At 37.1% G+C, this 15,275-nt stretch overlaps 1 protein-coding gene across 4 annotated transcripts in view; it reads right to left on the reverse strand.

Annotated features, from left to right (window-relative positions):
- The window catches only part of LOC124285754 (DENN domain-containing protein 1B-like), a 66,499-nt gene extending 52,522 nt beyond the window's left edge, over positions 1-13,977 (reverse strand). For all 4 annotated transcript variants that reach the window (XM_046722027.1, XM_046722028.1, XM_046722026.1 and 1 more), the window contains exon 1: positions 13,823-13,977. In XM_046722027.1, coding sequence (XP_046577983.1) covers positions 13,823-13,839 — 17 coding nt within the window. In that variant the 5' untranslated portion in view covers positions 13,840-13,977. The remainder of the gene's footprint in view (positions 1-13,822) is intronic.
- Between the last annotated feature and the right edge of the window lie 1,298 nt (positions 13,978-15,275).

Genomic DNA, 15,275 nt, shown 5'->3' on the forward strand with positions numbered 1-15,275 from the left:
AGAGAGTGGTTAAGTAAGTAGGTGAGCGAGTAGAAGAATGAAAATTCATGGTCTGTAGATGAGAATGAGGAGGCTCAGATGATAGCACTTTATACAACACTTAATTCTACATATGTTGCAAAGACCCAGACATGAGTGAGTGAGGTTAGTTTTACGCCGCTTTTAGCAATATTCCAGCAATATCACAGTGGGGGACACCAGAAATGGGCTTTACACACTATACCCATGTGGGGAACAGAACCCGGGTCTTCAGCGTGACAAGTGGACGCCTTAACCACTAGGCTACCCCCATCGCCCGACTCAATTATATACAGACAGCCCATCATAGAGCTGGAAAGTTGCTGTCCCATGTTAAAAAACAAACAACTAGTCTCAGACTGAAAACACGAACAAACTATAGTCTGTTTGCAGTGAAAACATGCCAATGAATTTCACTTTAAAAAAAAAAGTAAATTGAATAAAGTGAAATTAAGATTGCGAATCCTCATACTTTTACCTTGCCAACTGAAAATTTAAATCTGAGAATTTTATTCAACTTAGCATAAAAGTTGTTTAACAAACGATCATATTTTCAAATCACTATTATTGGTTTGTATTACAAGGGGATATGCACATTAAATGAAACACCGAGAACAAGTAGGGTTGGTGTAAGTTAACGCTCATCACGTACCGCACGTGCATTTATTTCACTGTTCCAACTACTGTGCTTACTCCCTTGTAATACAAACCAATAATAGCGATTTGAATCTATGATCGTTTGTTAAACAACTTTTATCCTAAGTTGAATAAACTTCTGAGATTTAAATGTTCAATTGGCCAGGTAAAATAATGAGGATTCACAATCTTAATTTCACTTTATCTGATTTACTTCTTTGTTTAAAGTGAAATTCATCGGCACGTTTTCACTGCAAACAGACTATAACGTCCTTGTTTATCCCTGTCCCAGAATTTCAAGGTCCAGGAATGTGATATCTCTGATGCACAACTAGGAAAACATACAATTTTACTTCCAGCGCATTGTAAATCACAAAACATCTGAACTGAAGACTTGTTAATCATGAAGCTTGTATGACAACATCCCAATCATGCTAATGGACTGTAAATTACAACTACTTCCTTCATGACACTCATCTGAAGCTGTTCACACACATACAACATTTTAGAAACTGAAATTACATCTTGGAGTGAGTGAGTGGGTGAGTGAGTGAGTGAGTGAGTGAGTGAGTGAGTGAGTGAGTGAGTGAGTGAGTGAGGAGTGAGTGAGTGAGTGAGAGTGGTGAGTGAGTGAGTGAGTGAGTGAGTTTAGTTTTACGCCGCACTCAGCAATATTCCAGGTATATGACGGCGGTCTGTAAATAATCAAATCTGGACCAGACAATCCAGTGATCAACAGCATGAACATCGATCTGCGCAATTGGAAACCGATGACATGTGTCAACCAAGTCAGCGAGCCTGACCACCCGATCCGTCGCCTCTTACGACAAGCAGTCGCCTTTTGTGGCAAGCATGGGTTGCTGAAGACCTATTCTACCCCAGATCTTCACGGGTCAAATGCATCTTGGAATCTGAATATCCCAAAACATGATAATAGCTTACAAGAAAACGCTACACAGGTAGCTAATCACAAGCTTACAATATACATGAACACTAAATGTTGCAGATACATGAATCTTTGCTTTCCAATTAATTGACTAACATCATAAAAGCTATGCTCAGGGCTGCGGATAATTTCTTGAGCCAATGAGCATGTTGAGTATTTACACACAGTGTCATTCATATTGGTTATTGTATCTTCTTTTGGTCTTCACTAAAAATGTACTATTATTTAAAAAACATTTCTACCTAAAACGCTGTTTTGTGTGAATCTAACTTCATCTCCTGATGCTCAAGTGTACAACATGTCACTTAAACTAACACCAGCAATGTACACAGTAGAGGATGTAACGTGTAACGCGAGACTACAAGTGACTACCTGAGAGGGGGTCACTCATTTGTGTGACTGCCTGATCACAGACAGGGAAATTCTACATGTCACCAATAAATGCGTCTAAAAGTGTTATTTATGAAAATAATTAAACAAAATTTGCCACAGTCATTGATAGTTATTACAGTTATTGAATGACATGCATGAAAATGTAAAAAGAGAAAATAAAATAGTCAAATTTTGACAAAAATTATTCTCAGCAGTAAATGAAAGTTCATGATTCTGTGATGAGTGCGTTTGATCAGTGAGTGAGTGAGTGAGTGAGTGAGTGAGTGAGTGAGTGAGTGAGTGAGTGAGTGAGTGAGTGAGTGAGTGAGTGAGTGAGTGAGTGAGTGAGTGAGTGAGTGAGTGAGTATGGTTTTACGCTGCTTTTAGCACTATTCCAGCAATATCACGGCAGGGGACACCAGAAATGGGCTTCACACATTGTGCCCATGTGGGGAATCAAATCCGGGTTTTCGGCGTGACGAGCGAACGCTTTAAAGGTCACATAAACCCTAGGGGGTACAAATACATAAATCACTAACTGGCATCGTTATAAATGAAACCCCGTCATTAAAACTACTCATTTCGACCTTTAATTGACTTAAATCGACCTTTTTGACAACAGTGCACAATTCTCACCCGCGAACGAAATTTCAACCAATCAGAGCGGCGCCTCTGTGACGCCATATGAGGAATAGCTTTGAGAGCCGATGCAGAATTCATCTACATTTTAGGGGGTAAATTATCGTGTTTACAGGCTTGTATAAACCTGAAATCGTGACAATTGTTGTGGAAAATGAAAGCTATATGTTCTCACAATCTACTCTCATTTAATTTTGTCTCCTGCTTTGCCTAGTTTTCCGAGTTACAACTTGTTTTCATAGGCGATTCTGTCAAAATCGATTGGTGTCGAAGGCCCTATTTGTATAATGACTGATCCAAATTGATCCCATTTCTGTGTTGTTTTGCCTCGATATTTAATCATGTCATGTAAAAATCTGTTTGTATTCTCAAAACAGTGTCGGCCGATAAGTTTTCACATGCAATACAGCAATTAATACTCCCTCCTTGTAACCCGTGTTAGGTGGTATAAACCTACACATGTTATTTGTCATCATTCACTTGATGGTCAGTTAATGAATTTATAACAGGTATAATTAGTGGAAACACACTTAGATTACCCGACAAAGGTTCCCATTTGGCATTTCTTGTGTCTGGAGTAAATATTCAACATTATAAACATCGATCAAAGGATTAACCGATAACACACTGATTGATTAATTACTTTTATCTTACACAGCGGAATTGTCAAAAGGTAGTGTTTATGTATGTAGATTTACTAATCTATACTGAATACACTCTGTTGTGTCGGTGTCTGCGTAAAAACAACGTCCTTCTTTCAAAGGATTAACCGGCAATACATTGATTGATTGCCCATTATTGGCTAACTAAATTACTGTTTTTAAAGAAAGGCGGACATTATGCAATTAGTTGCCAGGTGTGCTATCTTGGGTGACCAATGAGACTATACACCAATACCTGAAAAGATTTATCACTTTTTCGTAGATTAAACAGACACATCATTTGGAACAGTTTTGTGGATATTGATGGATACATTCCTCGAACAAGGTAATGGCCTGATATTGTTCCTATAACTTTAATCTGTTTTAATTTTAATATTTGCATTTTGTTTTTATTCATTTGTCGTAGCATTCAACAGAATCATTGTTTTCGCCGTGAAGTGTAATGAGACAGACAACATGCACTAGGGTGTGTGTGCGAATTATGATTCACATTGGCAAACTATAAAATGTCTAGATATTACAGTTCTGTTATAAATTCACTATAAGTATCAGCAGATCGTCTGCTTTTTTATTTAGTTTCAAAATGCATACAAGTGTGATAATAAACTAATTAGGATTATAAGACCAAATATAAAGGCGCACATTGACTAGTATCTACATACTGGTGAGTGGACATTAACCATGGGAATGTAGCAAAGAAATTTATCGGCGCAGTAATGTGACTTCGACCCCCACCTCGCTTCCGTGGAAGAAATCGTTATGTTATAAGTTGTGTCATGCAAAAATCCGTTTGGTTATGATTCCAATACATATTTAACAACGAGTAGAAAGTAGTCTTGATTTTCTAACTTGATGAAAACAAACTATAATCTCATTAATTCTAACAGATTTTTTATTTTAAAAAATGGCGCCCTGTCGGAAACATCCGCCAGTCTAAGGATAAATGGTATTTAGGTTTGTTATCACCGAAGTTACAAAATCAAAACTACTTACTACTGGTAGTAAAATATGTATTTTATTGATGGCCAATAGCGGCATTATATCATAACAATTTCTCTCGCAGCGAGGTGGGTGTCAATATAATACTACTTACAATATTATTGTTACTCGACCACAACCTCACTTCCGAGGATGAAATCGTTATGTTACAAGTTGTGTCATAGAAAATCTTTATGGTCATCAATCATATGCATATTTTACTACAACTAGTAAGTAGTTTTGATTCTTTAACTTCCGTGAAGCGATCTGAACACAAGTAAGATATCGTTTCAGGCTTCCACAACGCGGCGCCGCACTCACAAACATAACCCATTTAGCACGAACCGCGGGTCCTGTGGAAATCTGTGCATGGGCACACCATCGCCCGACCCCTAGGAGCAATTGACGACAAAGCAACGATTCGGCATATGGTCGTTGATGTCGAGAAATCATCAAAATGATGAGCGTGCTACACATTTTCTATACAACTAACTGAAAATCGTTCCTCATATGACGTCACTGCAGTGCTCTGGCGATAGAGTTACGTAACCTGTCTGTGCTTTCGTTGGCGGGCTAGAGGGAAGCAGGCGACTTTTTGGCCACTTTTAATCGCTCGGTATTAATTAACCACAAGTTTTTAAAGAATAAATTTGGTGTTCCGCATAAGACTAACCACAAATCTTTCATATGTAATGGTTAAAAGAGTAACAAAAAACAAAGTTTATTGTATCTTTAACCACTAGGCTTCCCCACCACCCCGTTTGATCAGTAAAAGAAATACCGGTATGTAAAGATATATAGAATGGAATATAACAGATAACTACACAGTGTCGTTATACTTTTGGTCTCTTAAATTTTTCTTGCATACTTGCATGCAGGCAACTAAAAATTGATTGGGTACTTGTGACATATTTTGCATCTTTTACACAGATTAGCGACTTATGTGGAGCTCTGGACAGGAGTCATTAACTTCTGACCTTTAAAGAATAACACAATTCATGAGCAGTTTGAAATGTTAACTGGTCAAGGTCATGTCACAGCATGTAGAAGTCACTGGTCGGTGTGGCTCTCAACAACCATGTCCAGCAATTGTCAGAATGTTCAAAGCAACTTAGGCCGTGGTTAACACAGCCAAGAGAATGGTTGTATCGAAACATGTCATCACAATATTGTTCGCTCGTTCATTCATTCGTTCGTTCGTCAGTGACAGTACAGTTTACTGCCATAGTGTTTATATCTGTGTATGATTTAGGAGACCCCTTAAACTTCAATATGATACCTAAGTAAGATAAACATGATAAAAGAGGCCAAAGTAGCGGCCATTTCGTCCTCAGGTGTCAAGTTTCTGACGTCATGCCTGCGTTAGATTTTATGACGCCGTTATTTGGAAATCAGTTACCGTAGTTACGAGGTTCTTGATAAAGCCACTTCACTTACATCAGTAGAGGAAGTGATATGTATGTGAGACATGTCCCCCAGCACAAGTGACACAACATAACATGCACGCAAGATGGGTTCTTGAAACAAGTGACAATCTGAGGAGTCACTTGTATGCATGACTGCCTGACCAATGAAAACAGAATTCTGCATGTTGCACAAAAGCATCCAGAAGAGTCTAAAATAATGAAACAAAATTTAGAGCAGTCATTGATAGCTGTAGAAGTTGAATGACACGAATGAAAAAGAATATTGTCTTTTTATTTATTTTAGGAGAAATCAGGAGCAAAGTCTATCCATCATGACCCATTACCATGATAATTTGTCACTTATTAAAAAATTACTTCAATCTACTAATTATTTATGTGTGGCATTGGTGTTTTGAAATAAAGTTCCAATTCTGTCAACCCTGAAGACAATTTCAGGTATGTCAAGTCAGCAATAAGAGTTGTGGTTGTATGATATATGATCACATGACTTAGATAACCTACAGCCTCATCTTCACAATCTTGATGAGCATGATACGAGCCAGAGTGACCAGCACATCAGAGACATACACTGCTATTCTGGATTTAGTTAACATCTGACCAGCCCGCAAAATGTGGACTTCAAGGTTTACGTCTCACAATACTGAAGACTTGAAAATAGTACTGACATGTTCCTGTTATAGGCAAATGATAGGACAGTGATTATAAGTCCAAACAACTTTCATTACCAGTTTACATTTTTTTCACCCAAACACCTAAAGCAGTTTTTTTAAAACGATATAATAAATATTGTAAACTGCCAAACTTATCACTGCATTGTGTTTACTAAAATATTATATTTTTTATATCTGTTTGATCTCTGTTCTCGACAATGATCAAAGGAAGAGATCACAATGAGCCATGACATACATTGTGAACACCCAATCCCCAATATAAACAAGTTTTCAAAACAAGGGTGGGATGATGGGAACTACTGCTGAGATGAAATCAACATGGCGGAAATAAAATTCTCATTTGGGGGAAATCTTATGCAACATTGTTACAAAGGCCTGGCTGGATATCTGTTAACTTCAGTATTGTAGTGAGAAGCAGAACAACCCTTCTACATAGCTAGTGCTTCAAATCAGGTTTGCTTTGTTACAATAGTTGCACAATAACCCAGTGAGCACTACTGAACCCCTCAGAGCTGAGTGCCTGGGGCCTTGTTACCTTGCCAACAGGGAAAGACTACTTTTAAACTACCAGTGGGAAATGGGGGTGAAATGGTCTACTGCGGTATAAGTAGAACTGCCGTATTTTGCCTTCGGTTCAGTATCTTGTAATGCAATAAAAAATCAGCATTTTCAGTATTTGTACTGTTATTGTATTAATCTTTCCTAAAATGTCTAGAAATCAAATCATTTTGTCAAAATCTATGCATTTCTTATAGTCTGTTTGCAGTGAAAATGTACCGATGAATTTCACTTTAAACAAAAAATTTAATCAAATAAAGTGAAATTAAGATTGTGAATCCTCATAACTTTACCTTGCCAACTGAACATTAAAATCTCAGAATTTTATTTGACTTAGGATAAAAGTTGTTTAACAAACAATCATAGTTTCACATGGCTATTATTGCTTTGTATTTCATGGGGGTATGCACATTAAATGGAACTCCGAGAAAAAGAAGGGTTGGTTTCTACGGTAGTCTAAGTTAACGCTTATCACGTACCGCACGTGCATTTGTTTCACTGTTCCAACTACTGCGGCATACCCCCTTGTAATACAAACCAATAATAGCGATTTGAATCTATGATTGTTTGGTAAACAACTTTTATCCTAAGTTGAATAAAATTCTGAGATTTTAATGTTCAGTTTGCAAGGTAAAGTTATGAGGATTCACAATCTTAATTTCACTTTATTTGATTTACTTTTTTGTTTAAAGTGAAATATATCGGTATGTTTTCACTGACTATATCAATTTTCTGTATTATGATCATATCTCATATACCGAACTGAAACGGACCGAACCAAAGGCCTTGTACCGCAATACGTACCATACCGTGGTAAGAGCGTACCGTTTCACCCCCTAGTGGGAAATGATGTAAAATATACTGTAATTCATAGAATCAGACACATTTTCACAATATTGAACAACAAATGTCATTAGTGTGTTCAGGAAGATACTTCTTACCCACAAGGATGTATTTCACAATGACTGGCTAAAGATCTGAAGCTCTAGGATATATCATCATACATTTGTACTCAGGAAATATATATAAGATTTTCATCAATGTCCATTAATAAAAGTCATATTCTCCTTTTATTCATGTGTTACCATGGTAACTGTGTGGAATATTAGTATTAAGTTGTATTTCATAAAAACCATGGTTCATCGTTCTGCTTGATTATTACAAAATGCAGAAAATATTACCAGTACATTTGGAAATCAACACAGAATTTTTACATCTACAGACACAAGGGTAGGCTGGGTTATCCTGTCCTATCCTGTCCTTCAAAGCTAAGGCTGACTGACTGACTGAGTTTGGTTTTTACACCACTCGCCAGAGTCTTAGCAATATTCAATCAACATCATCGACAGGGGACACCAGATATGGGCTTCACACATTGTGCCCATGTGGGGATTTGAACCTGGGTCTTCGGCGTGATCTGAGCAAACGCTTTAACTACTAGGCTACCCCACCACTCTACAAAGCTAAGGGTCCAGGGGTCCCCGATAACTAATTTCAAGAGTAGTAAAGGAAATTTTAGGGTCCTGTAAAGCAATAAACTAGCATAGTGCACTGTGTTATAAGGTGTAATAATGATGCTTATGGCAAAAACTTTGTATCTGAAAATATCTGAGAGTCTCTCAGGATGAAAAATATATTTTTTCGGCATCCAGTCTATATATTTGTGTGTACTGGACAGATATATCAGTGTCAATGAAAAGCTTAGATAGGTGTATTGTGTACCAATACTACCATAAGACACATGAAGTGTAAAGTGGCAATGTATCACCTTTTTAAAATATGTGCCAAAAGCTGCTTTAATATGCTTGTATTGCGTCAAAAATATTTGTATAAATAATGTATATTTTTTAATGCTTGTATCATCGTCTATCTACAGGGCTCGATTTAGTGCTTTGTTACGTGCACTGGTGCAACCCAGTATTACAAAGTGCAACCTAGATATTTGTCTAACTTGCACCAGGTGCAACTCGATTTTTTAGTGGGTAAACACTGAATAAAACATCTAAATAATTTTTAATATTTCTTACATTAAATATATTAAGCATATTTCTCACATTAAATATTGCAATAAAAGCAGTGCAACTGGAATTTGACTGGTGCAACTAGATTTTTATCTTAGGTTGCACCTGGTGCAAGTAGGTTAACATATCTTAAATTGAGTCCTGGGCCCACTTGCACAGAAGCGATCTTAGCCTTTACAATTATTGTAAATCCTTAAGATCGCGATCTTAGGTTTAGGCTACAATCGCCATCGACTTGCACAAAGCGATTGTAGGCTAAGATCGTTGTAAGTTACATCGAAACTTACAATTGGTCCGGACCAATTGTAAGGAGCTAAGATCATTGTAGTCTGTGACAAAATGGTGTTCAAGTTTCACGCAAATAATCAGCTTTACGTTTGGAGATAGCGTGCTTTTATATTGCATAAAACTGTACTGTATGATTCACTCGACACTTCAACAACACGGAGAATGCACCACCGATTTAGCGTCCGGATACATTGTTATTTGCTGTAGTGAACCACAGAACTATCGAGTCGATATCACAAAGTACTATTCCCAACCCGATTCAATGTTGGAATAAGTGTGAAACAACATACCTTTTGATAATCAAGGAAGGATACTAGCAAATGGTGTCCGCGTCACGATTAACAATGGCCGTGACCTTTTTCATTAACTCAAGAGCAGATAATTTTAGTTTATGGGCAAGATGGGAGTGGTTTCCCCTGGCGCCGCTGCCGTAGAGTCTGTCATGCCCAATGGCAGAGCTCCAAGATATTTTCCTTTCGGTGATGGAGTGATTTTGTCTTAGTTAATCATTAAAGTAATCAAGGTTAACGCAAAATCAAGATTCAATTTTAATTTCACTTTTTAGAAAAATATTTATCAACGCTAATAGGGTTCAATATCATTAATATACTATTTTCACAATATTGAACAACAAATGTCATTAGTGTGTTCAGGAAGATACTTCTTACCCACAAGGATGTATTTCACAATGACTGGCTAAAGATCTGAAGCTAGTGGATATATCATCATACATTTGTACTCAGGAAATATATATAAGATTTTCATCAATGTCCATTAATAAAAGTCATATTCTCCTTTTATTCATGTGTTACCATGGTAACTGTGTGGAATATTAGTATTAAGTTGTATTTCATAAAAACCATGGTTCATCGTTCTGCTTGATTATTACAAAATGCAGAAAATATTACCAGTACATTTGGAAATCAACACAGAATTTTTACATCTACAGACACAAGGGTAGGCTGGGTTATCCTGTCCTATCCTGTCCTTCAAAGCTAAGGCTGACTGACTCACTGAGTTTGGTTTTACACCACTCTTACTAAGAGTCTTAGCAATATTCAATCAACATCACGGCAGGGGACACCAGATATGGGCTTCACACATTGTGCCCATGTGGGGATTTGAACCTGGGTCTTCGGCGTGACGAGCAAACGCTTTAACTACTAGGCTACCCCACCGCCCCTTCAAAGCTAAGGGTCCAGGGGACCCTGATAACTAATTTCAAGAGTAGTAAAGGAAATTTTAGGGTTCTGTAAAGCAATAAACTAGCATAGTGCACTGTGTTATAAGGTGTAATAATGATGCTTATGGCAAAAACTTTGTATCTGAAAATATCTGAGAGTCTCTCAGGATGAAAAATATATTTTTTCGGCATCCAGTCTATATATTTGTGTGTACTGGACAGATATATCAGTGTCACGGAAAAAGCTTAGATAGGTGTATTGTGTACCAATACTACCATAAGACACATGAAGTGTAAAGTGGCAATGTATCACCTTTTTAAAATATGTGCCAAAAGCTGCTTTAATATGCTTGTATTGCGTCAAAAATATTTGTATAAATAATGTATATTTTTTAATGCTTGTATCATCGTCTATCTACAGGGCTCGATTTAGTGCTTTGTTACGTGCACTGGTGCAACCCAGTATTACAAAGTGCAACCTAGATATTTGTCTAACTTGCACCAGGTGCAACTCGATTTTTTAGTGGGTAAACACTGAATAAAACATCTAAATAATTTTTAATATTTCTTACATTAAATATATTAAGCATATTTCTCACATTAAATATTGCAATAAAAGCAGTGCAACTGGAATTTGACTGGTGCAACTAGATTTTTATCTTAGGTTGCACCTGGTGCAAGTAGGTTAACATATCTTAAATTGAGCCCTGATCTATTTAACTCATATTCATTTCATATAGTATTTTGATAATTATTCTATGATGTACATTTTATGTTGTATATCTCGTCTCTCATAACTCCATATAGGAGTGGCATACTTTTATTTACTGTGTATAAATTGAATGTAATGTTTTATATGTATATATGGTGAGACGTTAACAATCTGTCTGTCTGTATCATGTGTATAGACATATCACAACAAGCCTACCTATTGATGTAGTTATTCTAAGTCTACTGATCCCTTCTCCCTTGTTTCCCTCTACTAAAACAGGCGACAGGTGCTAGCAACATGCAGATACACTGCAAGACTACACTAACAGAGTAGCTTAACATTGCAACTCAGGAGTAATCATTAATTACAGACAAAATTGACATTACTTATCAGCTTTGTCATGTACTGACAAAGCTGATAAGTAATGTCAATTTTGTCTGTATTAAAATGTTGAGTATCATTATCATGATTATCTGCAAGCTGTTACCAAATGACTGTGAACGTTTTTATACAGACCAATCACCATACTCTTACATAACAGCTGAAGAACAAAGGGGCAGATAACACACATGATATTCTGCGGTTCAGTGTTGTTTATTTTGAAAACAACTGCTCAAAAAACTGTCAGCATGTTCGTACAAGTGTTTTCTCAGAATATACACTTGGTTGACACATGTCAATATTGTCAATGTCATCGTGTCCCAAATGTGTAGATTGATGCTCATGCTGTTAATCACTGGATTGTCTGGTCCAGACTCGATTATTTACAGACCATCGCCATAGCTGGAATATTGGCGTTAAACAACAACCAACCAATCAAAACTAATGATGCATATTTTCATCAGTTTTTAGTTAGAGGTGGGGTGCTAGGGGGTAGGTTCCAGATGTGAACAACCTCAGGTAAAAACATTATTTGTAGTTGCAACAAAGGTGACTTAATGGTAGAAGTAAATAAATAATATCAATACCCCAAAACATAATGTATGAATGAAGACATCCCCAAAAATCATGCCCTCAGGAGATATATTTAACAATAATGAGTGAGTTTGGTTTTCCACTGCTTTAGCAATATTCCAGCAATATCATGGCAGGGGACACCAGAAATGGGCTTCACACATTGTACCAATGTGGGAAATCGAACTTGGGTTTTCAACGTGATGAGCAGATGCTTTAACCACTAGGCTACCCCACCGGCTCCGTTTAACATTAAAGCAAAGACTCTTTTGTGTCTAATTCTCTGGTGCTTGTGTATTTTGACACATTTCCGTGCACCTTGGTACAGTGGCATAGGACTAGTTATGCTAGACTCAAAAGAATAATCTGTTAAAAAAGAAAATACCATATTATGAAGATAATGATCGAATCAGTAAATGGAACTGATCCATGTCAAAGTCCTTGTTGTGATGATTAAGATCAAGGCCACCGTCACTTAACTAGAAGATTTAACAATATACAAAATATGACACCAAGAACAGGGAATGGAATGACATGGACAAGGTATTTTTGTACATGACAAAGAAATGTACGTCCCTCACACACAAATGCAAAGAATATGAGCATATATGCATATATATATTTATTACCTACGAGGGCGAAAATATCAGGGTTCATATTTTTCATACGATGCCCTAGGGCAAAATATCACTTTGTCATGAACAATGCTATGACGTCATGTTTCTTCTATGACGTTGCGTTCTACATGCGGCGACAACGGGTAGCCAGCCTATGTTTGAAAGTAGATTTGGGTTTATTTTCCTCAATTCGACAACTTTGTAAGAAACAGAATATTATATTCGTGCCCATATCATACTATGATTACGAAACTCATGCCTAAATATTGGTATATCCCTCACTCTCGCTCGGGAAATACCAACATATAGGCACTTGTGTCATAAACATAGTTTGACATGGGCACTTTTATAATATCCTCTGTATACTGCATCCCAAGAGGTGCTAATTTAGATTTCATTGTACCAAATTCTTGACAAGAAATATAAAGATCTTGTAATTACATTATTACAATAATCATCAAATCTTAAAACTTAATCCGCTATTACTATTTACAGGACCCTCATATATAGTGCCTGAAAGGACCCCTGAAATGGATGTCTGCCAGACCCCTACACCTGTAGTTTTGTAAGTCAAGGTAAAAACATGCACTAGGATGCAAGAAATTATGACCAATGTAAGGTTACCATGGTTACAGGGAATCTTCACAAGCATAGTTTCATTACCAGGCCTCATTACCACGTCACTGCCTGTCAATATTTAAACTTTAAAATGTTGATTCCATTTTGATTAAAAGTCCATAGTGGACACATACATATATGGCAAATCGTATTATAAAGAAATAGGTATCGTGAACTTGAATGCCAGGAACATGACATGGAGATGTCCATGTATTGTACGTGTGCTGTCATGTGATCAGCAATGTCCAAACTTTGATGTTCATACGTCCAGCTGGATCTTAAAACATTGTGTTTATGCTTTCTCACTGATATATTCCTTGACTTTATCTAAACCCGAATTCAAATGCAATAACTCGCATGTTTCTGAATGTTAGAATTCCTAGGCTATAGCCATAACTGACACGATGCTTCACCCCAAGTACATTTGCAACAGTTGTCAAAATTGAAGTGTTATCAATGACAAATGAAAGGTGTCTCTAACAACACGGAAGCTGGTATTCGAACAAACCACTATCGACATACTTGACACGCGATCCCATGTCTGTACATTCACGTCAGGAACTACACAGCAGGTGCGCTCCACGAAATGTTCCAAAGACACCACAGCATTTGATAAACGTTAATCTTCTTTTCACAATCTATATCGTAAGAACGGAAGTACACCCTCGTCCGCCATCTTGATGGATGGTCACGTGATTATTGTTGCATTTTATCTTCATTTAGTGAGAAATGTACGGGATATGAACGAACAAATATGTCGAAAGCTTGTGTAGCATTTCATTACAATTATGTCACAAATCTGCTGTAGTCGTGATGGTATTTTTATGATTTTTTTATCAACAAGTGTTTGCCAGGGGCAGGTAACTCCCCCGTATGAGTCATACAACTGCTCACAGAATATGAATTAGATCGGACACTCACGTCGAAGACGAACATAATTTACGTCTTTTAACTACTAGATCAAACATGCAGTCTTTATATTTTTATGGGTCAATTTCATCAATGTTATGAAATAGAACTAGAGAACATTTATGAAATTGATAAAAATATAAAGACAGCGTATGTTTGATCTAGTAGTTAATTTAAAAGAGGCAAATTATGTCGGTAATAGCCGCTTGTTCGGTAATATCCGACACCGCTCCAGTAAATAAAGCCTCGAGTGAAAGTAGGATGAATAGATGAAAGAGTAATATTAGTCAGTCTAAATGCCTCTTAAAGATATTTGATATTGTAACTAATTATGTGTGTGCGCGCGTGTGATATGTGTGTGTTTGAGTTTGTCGAAACATGACCATGTATACTCATGCCAATAATGGTTGTCACCCCCTCCCCACCCCAACTTATGCTAAGACTTAACTTGACTTAACAAATAGATTCTTTTATGTATACCGAAAGCGCCGTCTTCAGATATGTCCACAGAATGTTTTTTTAAGAATGTGAAAATATATATTTGTAGTGTACATTAACCCAACGCACAAGAAGTGTGTCCTTACGACATTTTGCTTCACTATCTTAGCGGAAGCATTGGGGATTTTACGTGCGCTGAATATCAATGTTGAAACAAAACACGAAGTATATTTCTCAGATTTTGAGAGATCGGGTTACACCTGACCCTTTACGATTATATTCAAATTTGCGTAAAGGTACAATAATAATGAGCGAACAGCTCCGGTATTCCTTTCCGCGGCTATATCGCTCCATTAGTGCTAGAATCAACTTTGACCCCACACAATCAGACACTTTCACATGGACCGAAGCCAGAAGGTTGAAAACATTAAAAGGGATCGGATGGTTAAGTTCTGTCACTTTCCTCACACCAGTCATCGTGCCGACATTGCATGCATCTAGATTAATAATGCACGATATGAATTTTACGTGGTTGCGATTATCGAAATTTATCCTATAAATATGGAGATAAGCGTGGAACAATATTCCAGTTCAGTTTAGAGATAGTTTGAACGCAGGTCTGACCGCC

Source organism: Haliotis rubra, unplaced genomic scaffold (assembly GCF_003918875.1).
Source record: "Haliotis rubra isolate DU_JTF1 unplaced genomic scaffold, ASM391887v1 Scf369, whole genome shotgun sequence".
Lineage (NCBI taxonomy): Eukaryota > Metazoa > Mollusca > Gastropoda > Lepetellida > Haliotidae > Haliotis > Haliotis rubra.